Here is a 24,379-nt window from a genome sequence, read left to right as displayed (position 1 = left end):
AAGCTTAGAGTGGATATTCAAACCTTCAGACAGAAAGAAGGTGAATCCCTCTATGAAGCTTGGGAGAGATACAAGGAACTGACCAAAAAGTGTCCTTCTGACATGCTCTCAGAATGGACCATCTTAGATATATTCTATGATGGTCTGTCTGAATTAGCTAAGATGTCATTGGATACTTCTGCAGGTGGATCCATTCACCTAAAGAAAACGCCTGCAGAAGCTCAAAAACTCATTGACATGGTTGCTAATAACCAGTTTATGTACACTTCTGAGAGGAACCCTGTGAGTAATGGGACGCCTCAGAAGAAGGGAGTTCTTGAAATTGATACTCTGAATGCCATATTGGCTCAGAACAAAATATTGACTCAGCAAGTCAATATGATTTCTCAGAGTCTGAATGGAATGCAAGCTGCATCCAACAGTACTCAAGAGGCATCTTCTGAAGAAGAAGCTTATGATCCTGAGAACCCTGCAATAGCAGAGGTAAATTACTTAGGTGAATCTTATGGAAACACCTATAACTCATCATGGAGAAATCATCCAAATTTCTCATGGAAGGATCAACAAAAGCCTCAACAAGGCTTTAATAATGGTGGAAGAAACAGGTTTAACAATAGCAAGCCTTTTCCATCATCCACTCAGCAACAGACAGAGAACTCTGAACAAAATACTTCTAATTTAGCAACCTTAGTCTCTGATTTGTCTAAGGCCACTGTAAGTTTCATGAATGAAACAAGATCCTCCATTAAAAATTTGGAGGCACAAGTGGGCCAGCTGGGTAAGAAGATCACTGAAACCCCTCCTAGTACTCTCACAAGCAATACAGAAGAGAATCCAAAGAGAGAGTGCAAGGCCATTGATATAACCATCATGGCCGAATCCAAAGAGGGAGAGGAGGACGTGAATCCCAAGGAGGAAGACCTCCTGGGATGTCCAGTGATCAATAAGGAGTTTCCCTTTGAGGAACCAAAGGAATCTGAGGCTCATCTAGAGACTATAGAGATTCCATTAAACCTCCTTATGCCATTCATGAGCTCTGATGAGTATTTTTCTTCTGAAGAGAATAAGGATGTTACTGAAGAGCAAGTTGCCAAGTTCCTTGGTGCAATCATGAAGCTGAATGCCAATTTATTTGGTAATGAGACTTGGGGAGATGAACCTCCCCTGTTCACCAATGAACTAAATGCATTGGATCAACTGAGATTGCCTCAGAAGAAACAGGATCCTGGAAAGTTCCTAATACCTTGTATCATAGGTACAATGATCTTTGAAAAGGCTTTGTGTGACCTTGGTTCAGGGATAAACCTCATGCCCCTCTCTGTAATAGAGAAACTGGGAATCTTTGGGGTGCAAGCTGCTAAAATCTCATTAGAGATGGCAGACAATTCAAGAAAACAGGCTTATGGACAAGTAGAAGACGTGTTAGTAAAGGTTGAAGGCCTTTACATCCCTACTGATTTCATAGTCCTAGATACTGGGAAGAATGAGGATGAATCCATCATTCTTGGAAGACCCTTCCTAGCCACAGCAAGAGCTGTGATTGATGTTGACAGAGGTGAATTAGTCCTTCAATTGAATGAGGACTCCCTTGTGTTTAAAACTCAAGGTCATCCTTCTGTAAACATGGAAAAGAGGCACAGTAAGCTTCTCTCAAAACAGAGTCAACCAGAGCCCCCACAGTCAAACTCTAAGTTTGGTGTTGGGAGGCCACAACCAAACTTTAAGTTTGGTGTTGAACTCCCATATCCAAACTCTAAGTTTGGTGTTGGGGAGTCTCAACAATGCTCTGAACATCTGTGAGGCTCCATGAGATCCCACTGTCAAGCTATTGACATTAAAGAAGCGCTTGTTGGGAGGCAACCCAATTTTTATTTATCTAATTTTATTTTTATTGTTATTTAATGTTTTATTAGGTTCATGATCATGTGGAGTCACAAAATAAATATAAAAATTGAAAACGAAATCAAAAACAGCAGAAGAAAAATCACACCCTGGAGGAGGATCTCACTGGCGTTTAAACGCCAGTAAGGAGCATCTGTCTGGCGTTCAACGCCAGAAACAAGCAGCACCCTGGCGTCCAGACGCCAGAAATGCACAGTGAAGAAGAGCTGGCGCTGAACGCTAAAAACAAGCATCTGGGCGCTGAACGCCCAGAACAAGCATCAATTCGGCGTTTAAACGCCAGAATTGCATGCAAAGGCATTTTACATGCCTAATTGGTGCAGGGATGTAAATCCTACACACCTCAGGATCTGTGGACCTCACAGGATCCCCACCTACCTCACCTTCTCTCTCTCCATTCATGGTCATCCCTTCTGTTTTCCATTTACCACTCACATCCATACACCCACCTACCTTCAAAATTCAACATCTCTTTCCCACCCAATCCCACCCATATGGCCGAATACACACATCCCTCCATCTCCTCCATATCTTATTCTTCTTTTTCTTCTTCTTCTTCTTCTATTCTTTCTTCTTTTGCTCGAGGACGAGCAACATTCTAAGTTTGGTGTGGTAAAAGCATAGCTTTTTTGTTTTTCCATAACCATTAATGGCACCTAAGGCCAGAGAAACCTCAAGAAAGAGGAAAGGGAAGACAATTGCTTCCACCTCTGAGCCATGGGAGATGGAAAGATTCATCTCACAAGCCCATCACTAAGAAAAGGATGGAGCAAACAAGAGAGCACATTCATGGATCTCAACAGGCACATGAAGAAGCTCATCATCAAGAAACCCCTGAGATACCTCAAGGGATGCACTCTCCTCCACAGAATTTTTGGGAGCAAATCAACACCTCCCTAGGAGAATTAAGTTCCAACATGGGACAATTAAGGGTGGAACATCAAGAGCACTCTATCATCCTCTATGAAATTAGAGAAGATCAAAAAGCAATGAGGGAGGAGCAACAAAGACAAGGAAGAGACATAGAAGAGTTCAAGGACATCATTGGTTCCTCAAGGAGAACACGCCACCATCACTGAGGTGGATTCATTCCTTGTTCTTACATTCTCTGTTTTTCGTTTTCTTTATGTTAAATGCTTATCTATGTTTGTCTTATTACATGATCATTAGTATTTAGTAACTTTGTCTTAAAGTTATGAATGTCCTATGAATCCATCACCCCTCTTAAATGAAAAAATGTTTTAATTCAAAAGAACAAGAAGTACATGAGTTTCGAATTTATCCTTGAACTTAGTTTAATTATATTGATGTGGTGACAATACTTTTTGTTTTCTGAATGAATGCTTGAACAGTGCATATGTCTTTTGAAGTTGTTGTTTAAGAATGTTAAATATGTTGGCTCTTGAAAGAATGATGACAAGGAGACATGTTATTTGATAATCTAAAAAATCATAAAAATGATTCTTGAAGCAAGAAAAAGCAGCAAAGAACAAAGCTTGCAGGAAAAAAAAGCAAAAAAAAATAGAAAGAAAAAGCAAGCAGAAAAAGCCAAAAGCTCTTAAAACCAAAAGGCAAGAGCAAAAAGCCAATAGCCCTTAAAACCAAAAGGCAAGGGTAATAAAAAGGATCCCAAGGCTTTGAGCATCAGTGGATAGGAGGGCCTAAAGGAATAAAATCCTGGCCTAAGCGGCTAAACCAAGCTGTCCCTAACCATGTGCTTGTGGTGTGAAGGTGTCAAGTGAAAACTTGAGACTGAGCGGTTAAAGTCAAGGTCCAAAGCAAAAAAAAAAAAAAAAGAGTGTGCTTAAGAACCCTGGACACCTCTAATTGGGGACTTTAGCAAAGCTAAGTCACAATCTGAAAAGGTTCACCCAGTTATGTGTCTGTGGCATTTATGTATCCGGTGGTAATACTGGAAAACAAAGTGCTTAGGGCCACGACCAAGACTCATAAAGTAGCTGTGTTCAAGAATCAACATACTGAACTAGGAGAATCAATAACACTATCTGAACTCTGAGTTCCTATAGATGCCAATCATTCTGAACCTCAATGGATAAAGTGAGATGCCAAAACTATTCAAGAGGCAAAAAGCTACAAGTCCCGCTCATCTGATTGGAGCTATGTTTCATTGATAGTTTGGAATTTATAGTATATTCTCTTCTTTTTATCCTATTTGATTTTCAGTTGCTTGGGGACAAGCAACAATTTAAGTTTGGTGTTGTGATGAGCGGATAATTTATACGCTTTTTGGCATTATTTTTAGTATGTTTTTAGTAGGATCTAGTTACTTTTAGGGATGTTTTCATTAGTTTTTATGTTAAATTCACATTTTTTGACTTTACTATGAGTTTGTGTGTTTTTCTGTGATTTCAGGTATTTTCTGGCTAAAATTGAGGGACTTGAGCAAAAATCAGATTCAGAGGTAGAAGAAGGACTGCTGATGCTGTTGGATTCTGACCTCCCTGCACTCAAAGTGGATTTTCTGGAGCTACAGAACTTAAAATGGCGTGCTTCCAATCACGTTGGAAAGTAGACATCTAGGGATTTCCAGAAATATATAATAGTCCATACTTTGGCCGAGTTTAGATGACGCAAAAGGGCGTTGAATACCAGTTCTACGCTGCTGTCTGGAGTTAAACGCCAGAAACACGTCACGAACCAGAGTTGAATGCCAGAAATACGTTACAACCTGGCGTTCAACTCCAGAAAGAGCCTCTGCATGTGTAACATTCAAGCTCAGCCCAAGCACACACCAAGTGGGCCCCAGAAGTGGATTTATGCATCAATTACTTACTTCTGTAAACCCTAGTAACTAGTTTAGTATAAATAGGACTTTTTACTATTGTATTAGAAATCTTTGGTCTCAGTTTTAATCTATTGTTCATCTTAGGAGACTATTGATCACGTTTAGGGGGCTGGGCATTCGGCCATGCCTGGACCTCTCACTTATGTATTTTTAACGGTAGAGTTTCTACACTCCATAGATTAAGGTGTGGAGCTCTGCTGTTCCTCATGAATTAATGCAAGTACTACTGTTTCTCTATTCAATTCAACTTATTCCGATTCTAAGATATTCATTCGCACTTCAACATGAATGTGATGAATGTGACAATCATCATCATTCCCTATGAACGCATGCCTGACAACCACTTCCGTTCTACCTTCGATTGAATGATTATCTCTTGGATCTCTTAATAAGAATCTTCGTGGTATAAGCTAGATTGATGGCGGCATTCATGAGAATCCGGAAAGTCTAAACCTTGTCTGTGGTATTTCGAGTAGGATTCTGGGATTGAATGACTGTGACGAACTTCAAACTCGCGAGTGCTGGGCATAATGACAGACGCAAAAGGAGGGTGAATCCTATTCCAGTATGATCGAGAACCTCAGATGATTAGCTGTGCTGTGACAGAGCATTTGGACCATTTTCACAAGAGGATAGGATGCAACCATTGACCACGGTGATGCCTCCAGACGATTAGCCATGCAGTGACAGCGCATCGGACCATTTTCCAGAGAGGATGAAAAGTAGCCATTGACAATGGTGATGTCCTTACATAAAGCCAGCCATAGAAAGGAATAGGACTGATTGGATGAAGACAGCAGGAAAGCAGAAGTTCAGAGGGACGAAAGCATCTCTATACGCTTATCTGAAATTCTCACCAATGATATACATAAGTATTTCTATCCTTTTTTTCTATTTGTTTATTAGTATTTTCGAAAACTCCATAATCAATTATTATCCGCCTGACTGAGATTTACAAGATGACCATAGCTTGCTTCATACCAACAATCTCCGTGGGATCGACCCTTACTCACGTAAGGTTTATTACTTGGACGACCCGGTGCACTTGCTGGTTAGTTGTATCGAAGTTGTGAATGAAAAATAATTTATTAAGACGTGCGTACAGACTTTTTGACGCCGTTGCCTGAGATCACAATTTCGTGCACCAGCCTTCAATATCACCATTATTAGATTGATAAGTTATCAATTTCAATTGATTGTGTCTTAAATTTTCATAACTCCACTCATTCAAAATTGTTTCTAAATTTACCCATCTAGCATCATCTTCAACCTCCTCTCGCAACACCTCGATAACCACTTCTGCTGCCTGATCTGCACTGCCTGTCAAATTTGTTGGCCTTGGCGACGTTATAGCTACATCATCACAGACCTTTGTAGATATGTTCCTCTGGGGTTCACAGCTTCCCTTGTCATCCCTCATCATTTTCACCTTGCCATTCCCTCCATATGTTTCACATCCCACCTCTTTTACCAATACATCAAAGCCACTAGTGCCTATTATGATATGGACCCATTCATTGATCACATCCATCACACTGGTATCAATTTGTACACGGCCGATACTAAAGAATATGCACGATTCTGTCACATTATCACACCCAACCACCTCACCCCATTGACTTCCTATTAACCTGAAAGTATCCACAAACCATGCATGTAATGGGACCCCAAATCATTCTAACCACACCCTCCGAGTTTCACTTCTTTCCGACTCGTCCCACCTCCATACACTATGGAACAACTGCAGTAGGCTATTCATTTTGAAGGTGTAAGCCTCTTTTGCATTCAAGATACTGTCAAAGGGCAACAGTGCTTTATATGCTCCCATTTCGCGCACCTGAATAACTTGAGAAAATTCTTCACAATTGATTCCTTCAGTGATCTGAAGTCAATAGCCTTCGTCATTCCCCCAACTAGACTTTTCTGCAACCAGTCCAAGTTTTCTTTCACCACTGTCACTTCCAACTTCTTCGTCCACCCATTGCCATGTGGATCTTGAACTGTTTTCTCATTTTTCAAATCTTTGTTGGAGGCGGCTATGATTTTTTGAGTCTCTCCTCTTTCTTCTGGCGTTTGACGAACCATACCAATTCGAGTGTCACCTTATGGAAGAATCCTATTCGTGTCTTTTACCTCGGACATTCTCATGTATTTAGCTTCCCCCACAAAGACAACCTTACCTCTCAATCTCATATGATTCATCTCAGCTATAGCCTTCAAGGCCCCCTTTCGTAGTGTATCGTATAAACGCAAAGATGTATATACCACAATTCTTTTGTTTTCTCGATAAGTATATGTCGTTTATGCGTCCAGTCCAACTAAACAGCTGAAACAATTCTCTCCTCGATATGTCTATTGGGAGATTATCCACGAAAATTGAGAAGGACTCGTTCTCCAAACGTCAATACTCTTCTCGGTTCCAAACTCTAGGATCCTTAGCATGACTTATCGTTCTACCCCTTCCTGTGTTTCCCACACACACACACACACACTCTCTCTCTCTCTCTCTCTCTCTCTCTCTTGAAAGAGACACTATTTTATTATGAGTAAATTATTATTTTTATCCATAAAAATTATACACACAACAAATTTACTTATGAAACAATGAAATTAAAATTATACCCATAAAAAATTAGCTTCCTACTATAAAATTATCCAAAACTTCAAAAATTACCAAAAAATTTTCAAATTACCTTTCTCTCTATCACTATTACCCTCATCTTCTCTCTCTCAATCTTCAACATCAATTTATTATCCCTTTTTCTGGCAACCACCACCCATCACCCTCATCTTTGTTTGCCTCCGTCAATTCCAACCACCCCTCACTACACCGCCAAATTCTCAGTCCCATAATTCTATCTTTTTACTATCACTAATACCTTTACCCTCTTCATCTTCTAACTGCAGTGGTACAATCCTACCATCACTAGCATCTAATCATTCAACAATAACAAATGCAATAACATTCAATTTTATGTTTTTAATTTTTTTTTAAAGAGAAAATACCAAAATAAAGAAAGAGAGCATGCAAAGAAAGAAGAAGTAAAATTGTCTCTAATGGAGATATAGAAGACAAACACAGAGGTGGAGGAAAGAAGGTAAAGAAGAGGGATGTATGGTGGGAGAAGGAGTTGGAGAGAAGATCTCCCCTGCAACTGAATTCGTTGTGAAGGACCAACTGCCAGCCACCAATTCAGAGACATCGAAGGTCCAACCTCCGTGCCTCCCGCCAACCTTCTTGTCTTCTCCGTCGCAGTAGCTCCTCTTTACCCTCTCGAGGTCCACCGTGAGGAAGAGCTTCGCGGCCTCCATCTTAGACGAAATTAGCGCCATTCCCTACATCACCGCAGCTGTCATGCATCGTCGGCTGTTTTCCCTTGCGGTTCATCATGCCACTAGATCTGAATAATGTCTCCACCAAAGTCTTCTTCTCAAGGAGCTGCAAATTGTTGCTGATGTAGACAAAGAACGCAAAGATGTTACTAACTTGGTGGTGGTAGTGTTGGTGAAGGAGGTGGTGAAATCTATGAAAAGAATAAAGGGAGGGGTGCTAGTGTTTGGGGAGTACGGTTAGGAAAAGGGTAATTAGGGGTTTTAGGTGATTTGTTAGTATTTAGATAATTTTGTTTCTTTCTTGGTTATAACTTTAATTTCTTTTTTTCGTGGTAGATTTTCTCAAGCGTTTAAAATTTTTGTGGGTAGAAATGAATATTTTTTATTTTAATAAATAAAATAAATGTATTAATTACCGAATTAAATAATTTCAAAAGTTATTACTGAAATCCGTTACCTGGTCATATCTCATTTACACTGTGACCGAGATGAATTTACACGTATCTCGTTTATAGTGTATAAACGAGATATGACACGTAAATGTCATACATGTATATCCCGTTCACACTGTAAATGAGATACGTATAAATTCATCTCGTTCACAGTATAAACGAGATACATGTAAACAATTTTCCAGCAACTATAAAAGGATGTCTAACCCTTAGGATTCTCCACATTCATTTCATATCTTCTTTTGTTCCGTGTAGTACCACCTATCAAAGTCACGGAAGCACCCCCAACAGGTCCCCGTGGGCGCGTAACCCTAGATGGTACGCAACGTCCTACATGGTGATAGTAATCTCACCCCACGGGAGATGAAACGTGTGCGTCTCTGGACGCCATTGCTCCACAAATGCTGTAATCAGGGTATTGTCAAATGTGAAGTCCCTGAGAGGCACCATGTCTCCAAATTCGGCCTCCCTCAGATAAGGGACAATGGCGTCCGGTGGAAGAAGGGTGTGACCCACTCGTCGGGACAGTAGAAGGCGAGGTCTCTGAAGAAAAAAATATGTTCACAATTATCAATAAGTAATTTTAAAATTTTTATTGGTTCTTTTAGGTTTAACGTACCTTGTACAATGTCACTAATTTTTTGAATAAGTGTCTATATTTTTTTTTTCGGTTCCTACCATGTTTTTATTTTCTTATTAGATATTTTCAAAAAAACAATATTAAACCTAAATAGATACTTCTTTATAAATTATAGATTTTATAAATAACAACGTAATTACATATTTAGTTGCATATTTTTTAGAAAAATCTTATTCTGTAAGTTTTAATATATGTTATTCTAATTATTAAATTAAAATGGATAAAATAACTAAATCAGATGGCGTTCCAAACTAATAATTATGTACTAACAGCCTAAGACAAGTGAAATAAAAGAGAGTTCTAAAATTCTACCAGTTACCTATTGCATACTAACTATACAAGCTATATTCTACTTCTTCACTACTACCCTAACCATAGCTACATACACAAAGTTATATTCTACTTCTTCACTACTACCTTAACCATAGCTATATACTGATGCGTGAGCATCTTATACCCTTTTTCTAGTTGTTTTCATATTGTTTTTAGCTAGATTTTATTAAGTTTTATTATGTTTTAGTGTAAAATTTACCTTTGGATGTTACTTTGAGTTTTTCTTGTGTTTTTATGATTTTAGGTGAAATTTGAAGTAGTTAAGAGAAATCTGAAAGTAAGTGACGAAAAAGCTGCCAGCCCCCCTTGGGCGCTGAACGCCCAAACTGGCGTTCAACGCCAACAAGGGGGCAAGAAAGCAGAAGTGCAACTCCTCCTTGGGCGTTCAATGCCTAAACCTGGCGTTGAACGCCAAGCTGCTGTCTGTTTCATATACTATTGGGCCTCCAAAGTGGATTTAGCACCTCTTAGGTTTATCTTTTCTTATTTTTGTAATTTTTAATTTAAAATAATATCTTTTAGGTTTAGCATTTATTGTTATTTTTAGTATTTATAGGAGAAGATCCATTAGGTTTGAGAACATCAAATCTTCTTCCATACTTTTCAGAACTCTGTTTTTTTTGTAAAATTATGAGCAACTAAACCTCCTGGTTAAGGTTAGGAGCTTTGTTTATTTCTATAGATTAATATTATTACTTCTCTATTTTAATATATGTTTGATTCAATTCTAAGGTGTGTTTTCGTTCTTAATCTAATGAAATTGGGTGGAACGGAAGTATGACCCCTTTTTTTATATGGTTAAGGTCGCCTGAACAACAGCTTGAAAATACTCCTCCTAAACTGCGAATTACCTGGACTAATTAAGATACGTGACATATAATCAGGTTAGCTTTGGGTAATTGAGGTTTTTGTGGTGCTAAACTAGTTTCCTGAACTTCACCCTCTGATCTGAAACAATTGACCTTGTCTGTGGCATTTTAGTAAGATCAAAGAAGATTAAATTACTAAGAAATTAGAGTTTAATCACTTACAGTTTGTCATAGAATGAATCATTCATTGTTAAAATAGTTAGTAAGAAGTATTGATCCGGAAAGATAAATATCTCCGAGACCTTAACTGTGTAAACGAAATATGACCAGGTGACGGATTTCGGTAATAACTTTTGAAATTATTTAATTCGGTAATTAATACAATTCGGTAATTAATACATTTATTTTATTTATTAAAATAAAAAATCCATAAAAATGGTAGTTTATTCTTTTATTATAATCATATTTCACAAATGGCGCCTATGAATATATGCTAGATAACCAAAATTTGCAAATTTGCAAAATATATGAAAAAGTATATAGTAATTCAGGAAGATCTGGGAACAGAGTTCTGCATTTCTTATAAATTAGAACATATTCATAACAGTGCTCTGTTGATCCTTGTTTTCAAGGAGACAGTTACAAAATCATCAAGCATATGTTGATATACATAATGAGATACCATTAATTCAGTGGGACTATCTATTTGTCAATGCTCATCACAGGTAGCAGTTTGTACTCTGCCAATAGTTTTGGAACATCATCCATGTGCAACTGCAATAGGATCAAAGGGGGGAATCAATGAGAGGGAAAAAGGGGTATAGATAAATTGTGATATTACTAAGGGTAACTTGCACTTATTATTATTGGTGCACACTAGACAAATGGGAAAGAAAATATAATGAAGTGTCTTAGGTGCATAATTCTTGTTAGTTCAAAATGAGAAGCCATAATATCCATAAGAAAGAAAAGAACATTTGAGTTGATATACATAACATGAAACCTCAAAAAGCAGACCTCACCTGAGAAACATTTTTGACATGGTAAAATTGATGCATCACTTTTTCACCAATTTCCGGATCTGCATCAGATGCACTTCTTTCTCTGAAGTTACAGACACAACAAAAACAAATATTCATCAGTCAAGTTCAAAAGGCAGAACAAAGCCTTGTAAAAATTAAAAGGCAAGATAGAAAAAGAAAGAATTTTTAAAGATATAGTTCTTACAGATAGTGCCGGTAAATTAGACGTTGGTAATCGCGAAGAAGTGGTCCAAGCTCCTTGAGTTTAACTAAATTCGGATCAGACTTCTTCCAGTGCTCACGAAGTGCTTCGATTGCCTTGTCACTTGTAGAAATTCTTCCTCCAATAAATCTTGATGCTACTTCAAGAAGCTCTTTATCTTCCAATTCACTTACAATTGGAAGCCTAGAATTGGACACTGGAACTGATATTTGCAATCTTCTTTGCAATTCTGCGAAAGGAAATTTCTCCACCTGGCTTTCCTGGCATATCAGCAGTCAATTAATCTAAAGACATAACGATGAATCCGTAAAGATGACTGAAAAAAAAAAACATATAGTGTAAGTGTTCAAAATTTACAACAGAACTAAAAGGTGAAATTCAAGATTTTAAAGATTAACATCAAAGTCATAATAATCATGGGCTACACAGAAAAAGAAATATTGAAGGTGTAAACACTTTTCCCAAAATCTAGATCAGAGAAATGAAGGGTGCTTTCACAACTCGCAACACATTTACGAATACCTTGAACTGATTTTGAAAATCATCATTCAGTGATGCAGCATCCCTACTTTCAGGAATATTTCTAGGTGGAGATGCAGTTAATCTCTTCGCAATTGGGTCATCTGAAGAAGATGAAACAGAAGCAAAAGGAAATTAGGATGTGGTTTGACTTTAGAGCCTCTGACTGTTTAGTGTTCAGTTCTTTTAAAACTTGTATAATCTTGAAATATTTCTGCATCTAAGAAAATATTCCCAATCAAAAAAGAGCATTGACTAAAAGATCACTTTCAATTGGGTGTTTCAAAGCACAAAACAACAACAACAACAACAACAACAACAAAGCCTTGTCCCACTAAGCGGGGTCGGCTATATGAATCAAACGACGCCATTGTGCTCTGTCATGTATCATGTCTACAGAGAGACCGTTTATATGTAGATTTCAAAGCACAAAACAAACAAGAAAAAAAAATCCAATATTAGAGTATTTCTGTCTCAGAGGGAGAGAGAGAGAGAGAGATGAAATCTTGCATCAGTTGAAATCAGTGCCAAATAAAAAACAGTTAATCAGTTAACTTCATTTGCATACTTTATCAGTCAAAATATATGGATTCAAAAATGAGAATTCAACAATTAAACCAAATAATAAATTAGCTATTGAAAACCTTGAGGGACCAACCACCATGGATCACCATATGTTGATTTTCCATCAAAGCCACCTATTAGAAGATACCGCGAACCAATTACTGTCATAGAGTGGTATGCTCGTGCAGGAGGGGGTTCATTGCCAATGGGTAGCCGCTTCCATTGTGCCGAAACTATAAGCAACAGCATAGCAAAAAAAATTAACCTAACCCAACAACTAAGTCAATCTAAAATCAAAAATAGAAAACAAATTTCTTCAACCAGAACATAAATGTTAATCATGCAGCATCAGTAGTAATGTATACAAGTCTGCAACAGGCAACAGATCAACATGGAGATTCAGAAAGCTAACATCAAAAGGAAGGATGATGCCAGAGATTATTAACTAGTTGGATTTAAATAGAAGTATAGAACACATTAATAGAGGCACACAATATAATAAGTCTTAATGCCACATATAGATAGAAAACTTCTCACCTCTGTCTAAAATAATGCAATCATTATAATAGATGTCGTAGCGACTCAACCATCCACCAGTCCCATGCCCTCCAAACATCAATAACTGCAAAATCAATTCCAACAAAATAAATAAATGAGGTGAAACTATCACTCATATGGAACAAATAAAGAGTTAAATCCCCAATGGGAGAATGGGGGAATTGGAACTGCATCAGAAACAATATGATGATAGCAACATAATACTATCATTATTTAATCTTTGTAATTGCAGACAATGAATTTAAACTCTTTCTAATCAGAAAAGCTTCATTGGAAGTTAACAAGTATTGTGCTGTAATAGAACAAGAAGGATTGTGCTGATATGATTACATAGTGTCCTCCAGAGACAACAGTATGGCCACAACGAGGAGAAGGAGCTTGACCCGGAAGCTTTAATTGAGTCCACCCAGGAGCTTCATTTTCTTCCCTCCACAACATATACAAACTATAAGTAAATAACCGAACTGAATAAGAAGACACCTAGAACTAAATATTTCTTTTAGAATGAGAAACTGTATCATGATTAGAGAAGGAAGGTGCGACTTGAGGAACCATAGGATTTGCTTCAAAGTTCAAACAAAGTACCCCATCTGTTTCATAACTATGGCTCGACCAATTTGGTACATACATAAATCAAGGTATCTTGGTTAAGCAATAGTTGTTATGAATCAAAGGGAGTACAATCTATGGAAGAACCGATGAGAATTAAAATACATTACAACACCATTTAATCACTATTCATTTGAATAGAAACAGATAATCAGATATGATGACCTGCAGAGAACGACACGAGATAATGATGGTGAAAATACACACCTTCTTCAATAAGGCCCTTTAAGGCCCATAAATCACCCATGATCGGTCCACCTCCTCCTGTTAAAGTAAGGGTTGGGAACGTATTTCAGCTAATAACTTCATACACAAAACACTTACACAGGCTCCTATATTTTCTTCTTTAATTTGAATAACAGGGCTAAATTCCTTAAAATTCAACATCAAAGAAAATCAATATTTAATAGAGGAGAACTATGCCACTTAACCTCTGCCACCATAAACAAGCAGCCTTTTTTCAACCATGGTAGCACTGTGGCCACATCTAGGGTGTGGCAATGTTCCAGAAACTGAGAGCTCCATCCACTCAAGCGATACTACAACAGGAAAAGAGAATAAGAAAATGTTATTATGTTGCCACTTTCTTCCACAGTATAACAATATTTTCTTTTGGTGCATAAAATTTATATTTGGAAAGCCTGGGAAAAAGGAATATACTTGTATCCAAGACATAAACATCAGACAACCACTTTTTTCCATCCCATCCACCAAACCTGCATCACATTAAATCCATCTAATTACATGGCTTTTAAGGAGAAAAAAGAATGCGAAAAAATCAAATGCCATAGGCCTTACATAACAATTTTCCGGTTTCCAACAGCAGCAGCTGCAGCAAAATCTCGCGGTGAAGGCAAGTCACCAAAACTGGTTAGTTCAGACCATTGCCATATATCTGTAACATGGATCAGATCATTTGTTCCACAAGTGTCAATATGCCATGAAATGAAAGCATTAACCCAAAACACATCAACTCTCATAATAGAAACACAACTCAAAGACTATACAAGATGTCATACCAGTATCCAATACCCAAAAGTCCCCTAACCTGATGAATTCAGAGCTTATTAGAAACATTATACACACATGCAGTTAGAGCAGCTAAGCAAAGTGAGTGTGTCACTGAAATCACAAACCTTCTACCCCCAGAACGGCCACCAAAGATGAACATGTGACAATCAATGGCAACAGCAACATGGAAAGCCCGCGGGCTTGGACCCACAAGCCCATCATCTGACCCACTTCCTGTGCACTCTGGCGTAAACCATAGCTTGGCCTCTGAATAAAGCAAAAACAAGCTTTAATTTTATTGAAAGTAACAAAAATACCATCTGTTTAAAAAAAAATCAAAACAAAAAGAAAAAGGATGGGAACCAGTGTCATAGACAGCAATGTCGGAGAGGAACTTCTTATCGACAAGACCACCGAAGACTACAACCTTGGATTTGCCGATGTTAACAGCAGAGTGTCCACTAAAAGAAAAAGAAAAAAAAAATTCCTTGAACCTAATCCATCGAAAAATCAATAGAGAGAGATGTGTGTTGTGTTTGTTACCTGCGAGGTTGGGGAGGAGTTCCAGCGAAATCAGAAGAGGTGGCTCGAACCCAGTAATGCATGGTTCATTCAATCAAGAAAGGGTTTTAAGAATTGAAGTTGTTGAAGATGCAATCCAATTAGAACTTAGTAGTAAAGTGTATGAATGAATCTCTTGTACGATCTGATTGATCTAGAAGAAGTTGCGAGGGACACGTGGCACTATTACAGCTGTGCCAAGTCAGATCCTCATGTGTTGACAAATTTTACTATCTCACCATAGAGTTTCCCGCAAGAAAATAGATGACGATCGGGGCAAGAGCAAGATCCGGTAGTGTACCTCTCTCCCTTCCCTCCGTCGTGAGAGGTCGAAGGTGGAGTTGGTTAGAATGAGATTACCACTTCAAAATCAAATGCTGCCCCAAACAACCAACTCTTATTCATTATTAACCTAGGGTTAGAATGGCATAACCTAGGGTTCTTCATCCACTTTCCTTTTCTTTCTTTTTTTTTTTTTCTTCTCCTTCTTACATTCGCCTACACCATCTTTTCCTCCTTTCAAAGGTACATTCCTTTTCTCTTTTGCACAATTGGCTTCTCTTTCATTGGTATGTTGAATTCTTATTCATTATTCCTTTATTATTTTTTTATGAGCAGCTGAATTTCAAACTTGGAAGCTTGTTCATGGTTGTGCAAATCTCTTTGATGGATCCACTTAATCGGAGGTAATTCGATTTTCACCATTTTAAGGTGCTTCCAGTGTTTTACTATGCTGTTTTCAATGTTGCTGGTTTTGTTCTTCTGTATTGGATCTTCTTTTGAGCCATATTAATTAGAAATGTGTTCATAACTTAGGAGAACTTCCCTCATGGAGGATTCCACTATATTAACTATTGAATTTCTTCGGGGAAGGTTGCTTTTCGAACGGTCCATCTCAAGAAGAGCTAGACAGAGAGCTGAGGATCTGGAAAAAAAGGCATATTTTTGGTTCCTCAACCTTCTCTTTACAAATCTTTAAGAGCTGTTCCATGGTTCATCCTTTTAGGTTTTAGCTTTGTGATTTTTCATTTTTTCGGCGTCAGCCTCCTTGATTCTAATGTAGCCTTCTCTTGCAATTGCATTTTCTTTTTCTATCCAAAATAAAACCAATCAGGTCATTGAATTAGAGGAACAAGTTAAGATGGTGACTCTGCAAAGGAAGATAGCTGAGAAAGCAACGGCAGATGTTCTTGCCATTTTGGAGAATCATGGACTAAGTGATTTATCTAATGAATTTGAATCTGAATCAGGCCGTGATACTCCATGTGAATATGGTGTGAATAATGATTCTGGAAACAATGGTGAGAGGTTTTTGAGCTCAAAAGGGAGACAGAATGGACCAGAAGCGCTGTCTAGTTCTGATACGGATTCTTCACCACTATATGGTAGTTTCCCTTGGAAAGGACATCATGATTCTTCTCATTCTCGAAAAAAGTACAACAATCCCAAACATAGAAGGGAAACCAGTTGGTCATCTATCAGTTCTTCTTCAAAGAATCATCACCATGGAATGTCTTTTCACAAGATAAGACATAAAAAAACGAGGTAATTCAATTAGTGTTTTACTCTCATTAAATTTGCACTCTTTCCATTTAATTTATCAGGTCTACTAATAAGTATGACATTGTTCCTTTTTTTCTTTTTCCCTTTGTGCAAGATAACTAATGCTAAATTCACATTTTTATGTTGTTGAATTTGGTTTGATCTCTTTTGTCTAATCCAGGAGGTTGTGTGTAATTGAAGTTCAGTACATAGGGTGTATATTAACTTACAGTGTGAGAGTAATAAACTAAACAATGGTGATAGTAAAGTGGAATGGGGACTGATAATATGACTATGCACGTGATATTGATATTAATATTATTGATCAGAGCAAATTGTGATGAAAATATTTTTCTACTTTCATAACTTATTCTTTTTCTGCTGAATTGGAAGAAAGAAAAGGATAATTATAATAGAAAAGACAATCATCAAAGGCTGAAAGCTCTTAATTGCAATTCTATTTTAACTTTGACTACGCTGGCTATGATGTTGGGTAATTACTTTTATATTTCTCTTGGGACATTTATCTTTTCGGTTGCCCGTGAAGTTAATAATTAGTTTTATCTTTCTCAGATCAGCATCAATCCCTGGATACGTTTCTGTTGAGGTTGACTGCCAAGAAAATGAAGTTGTGCCCTATTTTGAAGGATTTCAAAATTGCTCAGGTGGGACTGATGTGCCAATAATATGTCATAAAATTAAGAGGATGATGATTCAGAGACGTGCTTAACTAACAAAATTCATGGAACAGATGGATATGAAAGAGATAAGGACATGGAGAAGGCACTTGAACACCGGAGCCTACCTATTGACGAGTATGAAGCAATGGCTAAAGCTCAAATTGATCTGGAAGAGAAATTTAGAGAGAATAACTGTGCCATATCAGTATGCTTCACCTTAACTTATCATAGTATTAATTTCTTTTCAAAATGTTTTTGTTTGGTTGTTGCCTATATGATACTGGTAGGGAAGTTGAGATATTATTTGAGGATACATTGATCCAATTTTAATGTTAAAGAAATTGCTGAAACTGAGCATGCTAGACTTCTCTTAGGATCTTATCTTTTTTTAGTAACCATTGACAATACTAGGTTTTGCATCTTCTTCTTTTTGGCATGACCAAGGTATTGGAGGCAGAGATTCCTTAAAATATGGAGTTAGTAGGGTGCAGAAGAAAGCAACCTGCCCCTATTCTATAATTGTGAAGCTCTAATTTGTTTAAATAAAAAAAATCATTTGTATTTTATACTGCTTTAAAGTTTAAGGGTACTATTATAAATGGAATTGGCAGATGGCACGTGGCAATAGGTAAAGATTTGATAAACTTTAACATATAGCATAACTTTGTTCCTTGCTTACTCAAATTTTTCTATCATGGAAGTGGGCAATCATGCATGGAGATTTGGAAGATGACTGTGATATAATTCGTGAGACCAATCATTTGTTGCTTAGGAGAATGTGAAAATATATTTATATGGTGCTAGGAAATTATTAGTTTGTGTAATTGACTTTTAAGTTGTTCACTTGCCTAAATTTCTTTTCTAAGGTTGTATTTTTATTAGGGTTTATGCACAGTGTTTGTTGGAGTTAATAAGGTAGTGAATGATAAAGTTAACAAAACCCTTAATTGAAGTTCAATTTTTATCAGATGAGTGTTATTGTTGCTCGTTAAATACTGTAAAATGTACTTTAATTAAGATTTTGAGGTAATAATTACATTCTCCTGATGGCTCAAGTTGTATGCTATATCTATAAATGATGTTTTTTTTTTTTTTTTTTTTTTTTAAATTAGCTTTGTATATTAAATGATCTTTTGTATTCAAAGTAGGCTTCCCGTTGCTCTTCTATTCTATTTATATTCATTCATCTAAAGTTTACATTTCGGGTCATAAATCCAGGGCTCATATAACTGGAGGAATCATTATGATATGTATGAGAAAAAAGATGAAAGCAAGGCTCAGCTTAACTCAAATGCTCAAGAGGATGACACTGAAGCTATAGATATTTGCTTATTTGAACGATCCTTAAGAGTCCCAAAATCATTTGATGGGACAAGAGGTTACAACCACCAAAGGAGCGAAACTTTTAGTTCTGATGATTTCCTTGGTCAAGAAAATTTGCATTCTCAACTAAAGGAAAAACAAAGTGAGAGTCCAGAAAATTACCATTCTCATTCTTCAAATCAGCACAATCAAGAACCATATAGTCATTATTACCCTGATTTCAAGCTAATAGATAAAGCAGAATCCTCACGTGTTCTCTTCTTTGAAGAATTAATAGCTGCTGGTGTGAAGGATATTATGCCAAGATCATTTGATGGAAAAGGATCTTATGACAATCAAAAGAGCAAAACTTTTAGTTCTGAATTATTTGGTCAAGAAAATTCAACTTCTCAACTGAAGGGGAGCCAAAATGAGAGTTCGGTAAACTGCCACTATCAGTCTTCAAATCGGCACAGTCAAGAACCATATAGTCATTATTACCGTGATTCAAAGCTAATAGATAAAGCAGAACCCTCACGCGTTCTCTTCTTAGAAGAATTATTAGGTGCTGGTGTGAAGGATATTATGCCAAAATCATTTGATGGAAAAGGTTCTTATGACAATCGAAAGAGCAAAACTTTTAGTTCTGATTTATTTGGTCAAGAAAATTCAACTTCTCAACTAAAGAGGAGCCAAAATGAGAGTTCGGTAAACTGCCACTATCAGTCTTCAGATTTGCACCTTCAAGAGCCATATGGTCTTCATTACCCTGATTCCAAGCAAATAGATAAAGCAGAACCCACAGACTTTTCCTTCTTTAAAGGAATATTAAGAGCCGAGGCCAAGGAAAAGATGCAAACATCAGTTGATGGAACAAAAGGTTACAGCAACCAAAGAAGCCGAACTTTTAGTGTTTCTGATTTCTTTGCTCATGAAAATTCACATTCCCAACTGAAGGAGAACCAAAATGAGAGTACAGAAGACTATCATGATTCCTCAAATATGCACAATCAAGAACCATATGGTTATCATTACCCTGATTACAAGCAAATAGATCACTTCCTAACTGATGTTCATGGTGGTTTGCACCAAAAAGAGACCTCAAGAAACAAAAAAGATGACCTCAATGCATTAGTTTGTCATGAACAACCTCATAAGTTCAGTGGTGTACTTGAATCACTCAAACAAGCTAAGACATTCCTACAAGAGCTCAATAATAGTCTGCCACTAGTTGAGACCGAATACTTCACCAAAGCATGTAAACCCTCGGCTTATGTTAGCAAAAGTGAGAAAAAATTAGACTTCCCAGCCGGAAGTTCCAGTTTCTTCTGGCAACCAACACATTTTCCTGATGAAACAATGACAGGTTCTAATGTTCAAGATTCGACTTCCAGACTTCATTCAAACTTCTTCCTTGATAGAAGAATATCTAGAACTACTGGTTATTTTAACAAAACTCGGAGCCTTACTGGAGTGGATCAATCTCTTGCCGACCCACAATTGTTAAATGGGTCAAGATTCAATTCTAGAAAGGACCCCTATGATGCTTTCTGTGATGGAGGCATACTATCTTCTACGAAACAAGTTTATCCTTGCTTTCCTATTTTTCCAATCTATTAAAGATGCAACAACACTGATGTCAATGCCATTTGGTGATGCTCTTTCAAGATCCGATACAAGAAGCAAATTGGGGTTGGGGTTGGGATTGGGATTCCTGGAGCATATGATTTCTCATTTTAATTGATGTGAGTTTAAGAGCAAACATGTATATATAATTTCCATTATTAGTTTTCTAGCAGCTTCACCAATGGTGTTAAAGTGATTGTTTTATTCTCATGTTCCTTGGCAATGATTCTATGTATTGTATCCAGTTGCGTGGGAAGAGATTGATTTATGACGGAAAACAAACTTATAATCTTATGGCGGGCTTAAATAAGGTTTTTTTGTTTTAGTTTAGTAAAATGAGTGAACTACCAATCCGGCCCCTGACCATTTCGCAGAATGACAAAGCAACCCCTGATAAATATTGTAATCCAGTTCGGTCCCTGTCCCATGCCTCCGTCACACAAGCCGGTCCTTGAGGGTGAATCTCCGGCTAGAATGAACGAAAAATGCTGAGCTGGCACGGTGAGCGTGTGTGAGCTGGTTGACGTGGACGATCGCTGCATACGTAGAGTACTAAAATGGTTAGGGGATTAGTTGTCTGAGTCCACGTCAACATAAAACATGGTCGTTTTGATGGGAGGAGCCTTCTTATTCGTTGTGGGTATTCGTCCCCCTCTTTGTGACTAATTTGTGGAACCCTAATTCGCCATGAGCATCATGAGAGATCTCACTTCAATGTCCATTCACGAAATTGGAAGAGACGTAGTCAACGACGAAAGCAGAAGTGCAACTACCGGTTCTTCTGGTAGTGTTGGACCGCGGAAGACGATGAAGAAGAAGAGGTTCAATGCTCCGCGGTGCTATTGTGGAACTCATGCAATTCTGTTCCTATCTTCGACGGAGCTTAACCCTAATCGGTTGTTTTATGGATGTCCCAATTTTAAGGTGATTTGAATTTTTAATTAAGTTCGTTTGATGTAGCCTCTGGTAACATGTTCTTACCATTATTTATCAATACTGCAGAGTTCAGGGTCACACTGCAAATACTTTGCATGGCTCGATGATTTCGTGGCGTTGTTGGATTTTGAAGGCTCGAAATCGCTTGGTTTTGATAGTGGCAAGCAACTCGAAGATCAGCACGTGGCTGCAGCTGAGATGCTTGGTGGAAAAGTGAGGGAGTTGGAGCATACAGTACATGCTTTAGAATTGCAAGTTAAGAGATGCAAACATGTGCATAGTGAGCATAGGTGTTTTAGGGGTGCAACAGTTGTTGCATTTTTCTGTGGAGTTATAGTTGCAAACATTGTTAGGACATTAAGTTAGAGGATGTCAATGACCATTGATGTTAAGACTGTTATGAAGTTATGATATTTGATTTGGAGATAATCAAACACAGATGTTGTTTAATGTTATTATTGTTATTGTGGACATATGAAGCTGAGAATAGACTTACGAAAAGTAAACATAATTCATATATTATAATAGGTTCATTCACTAAAGAAGCAACACAAAAAAAAAGGTTCTGAAAATGTAGCAACTAGTATTCAGGGGCAGCATATAACCCCTTACAAAATAAAGATAAGACATAAGATTTCAATTTTCCACCTGGGGTCTAAACTGGCCTAAACAAATCCAAATTAACACAAAAATAACACACAAAACATATGAAATGAGCTTGTCATATCCCTGCATCGATTATTTCTTTCTTGGTGGAATGAACCCAGGAGTTGGAATAAACTTGAAAAGCCTTGAAGCAGTCACAGAACTTGCTGCCTGCATTGTCTCCGTGGATATGCTGTTTGGTGTTGGTGGAAAAGAAGGCCTGATTCCCATTGGTGATTGAGCAAATTGGTTTTCCATTGGTGGAGCAGAAGGCCTGACACCCTAACCATGTCTATCATATGACATATCGAACCCCAAGTTACCTGAGGTGTGTTCTGGCTGGGGACATTGGTGACTACAATCTGCAACTTAGCAGCCCTTCTCTCTTTCTTGGTCATTGGTGTCCAGTTTGGGTCCTTAGCTTGATTTTTGCAGGTCTTGTAGTAATGCCCAGTTTCGCCACACTTACTGCATGTGACTTCAAAAGTCTTCTTTGCCTTGTTTGGGTGCATTTCTTTCTCAACTGGATCCACTTTTCTTTTCATTTTTGGGCGGTGTGCAGGTCTCTTTATTGGTGGAGGATCACATGGTACTGCAGTAGATGGAATCCAGTACTCCTCACTGTTCACAGAGTTGATGCAATGTTTGTACGTGGCCCTAATGGACTCCATTGTCAGCCATTTATGTACAAAATCCTCTGGCTTCAAGCCAATCTTGTACATGGCTACTACCGCATGCCTGCAAGGCATTCCTGAAGCAAAGTACAAGGTTTACTATGACAATAATCAGGTGTACAAGACGAAAAGGTAATGAGCTAGGACATAGATTTACCTGTGAGTTGCCATACGTTGCAGGTACATGTTCTCTGCTGCAGATTTACCCCCACCTTGTGGTTTCCCCTATGCACCTCAAACAGAACTTTGTTGCTATCTCCGGCCCAAATTGCTCTCCACTTATTGGCACTAGGCTTAATAATTTCGTCCAATTTTTCTGTTGCACAGGGGCCAATACACCAGAACAAGCCTCCAACTTTCTTTTATGTGTGGCCATTTTTCTCATCAGGTAGCAACGTAAGTCCTCACACATAGAAAGAATTGGTTTCCCACGGTATTCGACAATTTTCGCATTCCATACCTCGCACATGTTGTTTGTGATGTTGTCAACTTTAGGACCATGGCTGAAGTAAGCCTTAGTCCACACTGCAGGCTCAAACCTTTGAAGATACTCCCAAGCTCCAGTGTTAACTTTCTTCATTTTTTCCATTGCAGTGTTGAACTCCTGGAAAGTGGTGCATCGTGCACATTCCCATACCAGATTCTTTGTTTGCTGATCCTTGAAATGCTTTATAAAATTCTTCCAAATATGAAGCACATAGTTCCTGTGGTGTGCATTAGGCATAACTTCTTTTATAGCCAGCTCCAAACCCTTCAAGCATCATACACACAAATTAATAAACAAATGAGAACCAACCATCAACATAGTTCAACACTAAAATTAACATACTTAATATACACATGTTACCTTTTGCTGGTCCGAAATGAAATTCCAGCCAAACTGTGTCACTTCTCCCAAGTCCTCCTGTAAGAGTGTCAAGAACCATTTCCATGTGTCTCTGTATTCGTTAGCGACAACTGCAAATGCAATGATGAAGAAGTGGTTATTGGCATCTTGCCCAACCGCACTTAAGAGCTGGCCGCCATAGTACCCTTTCAGAAAGCATCCGTCTAAGCCGATTAGAGGTCTGCAACCCTCTTCAAACCCCTTCTTAGATGCATTCAGACTTACATACAACTTATCAAAAAGTGGAAAAGAAACTGGCTGGGGAATTGTCTCCACTAATGCTGTTGTGCCCGGATTACTCCTATGCAGTTCATTCAGATAATCACGCACTTTTCCATATTGGTCCCTTGCATTACCAATAACAACTTTCCTAGCAACTTTAAGGGCCCTAGCAATCATTCTTGGGTTCAGCTGGATGTTGTATTCTTCTATCATATGCTACGTTGCATGTCTTGGCTTCATGTCGGGTTGAATGAGAAGTTTTTTAATAAGCTTAGACGCCACCCATTGACGGTCAGCCATGTTACTACCATAGTCCCGAGCACAAGAATGCTCATCAATTAAGGTCTTCACCTAGAAGCATCTACTAGCAGAATTCCAAGAAATATAAATCAACCAAGGACATTTATCAGCTGCACATGCTGCCCTCACTCTATGCTTCTCGTTCTTAATGTATAACACGTCCTTCCCCTCATGCACGAAGTAGTCTTTTAGTGCCTTTTTGAAAATCTCAAGCGTTGGAAACA

General features: G+C 37.9%; 4 protein-coding genes and 1 non-coding gene across 8 annotated transcripts; 2 read left to right on the top strand and 3 right to left on the bottom strand.

Annotated features, from left to right (window-relative positions):
* On the bottom strand, positions 1–104 carry LOC112780890 (small nucleolar RNA R71). Its single transcript, XR_003191697.1, has one exon. It is a non-coding gene; the product is annotated as a small nucleolar RNA R71 (small nucleolar RNA).
* Positions 105–10,831: 10,727 nt separating this feature from the next.
* On the bottom strand, positions 10,832–15,465 carry LOC112775422 (protein GLUTELIN PRECURSOR ACCUMULATION 3). 2 transcript variants are annotated; one of them, XM_025819017.3, is made up of 15 exons: positions 15,325–15,465; positions 15,145–15,242; positions 14,907–15,048; positions 14,790–14,818; positions 14,569–14,665; positions 14,431–14,486; positions 14,202–14,309; positions 13,978–14,034; positions 13,492–13,583; positions 13,141–13,225; positions 12,684–12,836; positions 12,043–12,143; positions 11,503–11,780; positions 11,298–11,379; positions 10,832–11,049 (listed from the first exon to the last, which is right to left on the bottom strand). In XM_025819017.3, exons 1-15 carry the CDS (start codon positions 15,384–15,386, stop codon positions 10,978–10,980), a joined length of 1,512 nt encoding a protein of 503 aa, XP_025674802.1. In that variant the 5' UTR covers positions 15,387–15,465; the 3' UTR covers positions 10,832–10,977. The 2 variants fall into 2 exon arrangements, with proteins under 2 accessions (XP_025674802.1, XP_025674803.1); XM_025819018.3 differs by lacking the exon at positions 14,790–14,818.
* A 139-nt stretch (positions 15,466–15,604) lies between these two features.
* Positions 15,605–20,784, top strand: LOC112775421 (uncharacterized). Of its 3 annotated transcripts, none has more exons than XM_025819015.3 (7): positions 15,605–15,867; positions 15,961–16,028; positions 16,159–16,279; positions 16,457–16,887; positions 17,458–17,549; positions 17,636–17,769; positions 18,783–20,784. In XM_025819015.3, the coding sequence occupies exons 2-7, from the start codon at positions 15,988–15,990 to the stop codon at positions 20,484–20,486; spliced, it is 2,523 nt and encodes an 840-aa protein (XP_025674800.1). In that variant the 5' UTR covers positions 15,605–15,867; positions 15,961–15,987; the 3' UTR covers positions 20,487–20,784. The 3 variants fall into 3 exon arrangements, with proteins under 3 accessions (XP_025674800.1, XP_072085062.1, XP_025674801.1); XM_072228961.1 differs by having other exon boundaries at positions 15,730–15,867; positions 16,216–16,279; XM_025819016.3 differs by lacking the exon at positions 16,159–16,279 and having other exon boundaries at positions 15,730–15,867.
* Positions 20,785–20,984: 200 nt separating this feature from the next.
* Positions 20,985–21,897, top strand: LOC140182486 (uncharacterized). The gene is made up of 2 exons (XM_072228963.1): positions 20,985–21,416; positions 21,495–21,897. Exons 1-2 carry the CDS (start codon positions 21,180–21,182, stop codon positions 21,792–21,794), a joined length of 537 nt encoding a protein of 178 aa, XP_072085064.1. The 5' UTR covers positions 20,985–21,179; the 3' UTR covers positions 21,795–21,897.
* Positions 21,898–22,166: 269 nt separating this feature from the next.
* Positions 22,167–24,068, bottom strand: LOC112778904 (uncharacterized). Its single transcript, XM_025823173.1, has 5 exons — positions 23,595–24,068; positions 23,180–23,498; positions 22,905–23,063; positions 22,397–22,824; positions 22,167–22,355 (listed from the first exon to the last, which is right to left on the bottom strand). Exons 1-5 carry the CDS (start codon positions 24,066–24,068, stop codon positions 22,167–22,169), a joined length of 1,569 nt encoding a protein of 522 aa, XP_025678958.1.
* Between the last annotated feature and the right edge of the window lie 311 nt (positions 24,069–24,379).

Source organism: Arachis hypogaea, chromosome 19, assembly GCF_003086295.3.
Source record: "Arachis hypogaea cultivar Tifrunner chromosome 19, arahy.Tifrunner.gnm2.J5K5, whole genome shotgun sequence".
NCBI classification, from domain to species: Eukaryota; Viridiplantae; Streptophyta; class Magnoliopsida; order Fabales; family Fabaceae; genus Arachis; species Arachis hypogaea.
The sequence above is the reverse complement of the archived record's forward strand: the minus strand, read 5'-3'. Positions and strand labels throughout refer to the sequence as shown.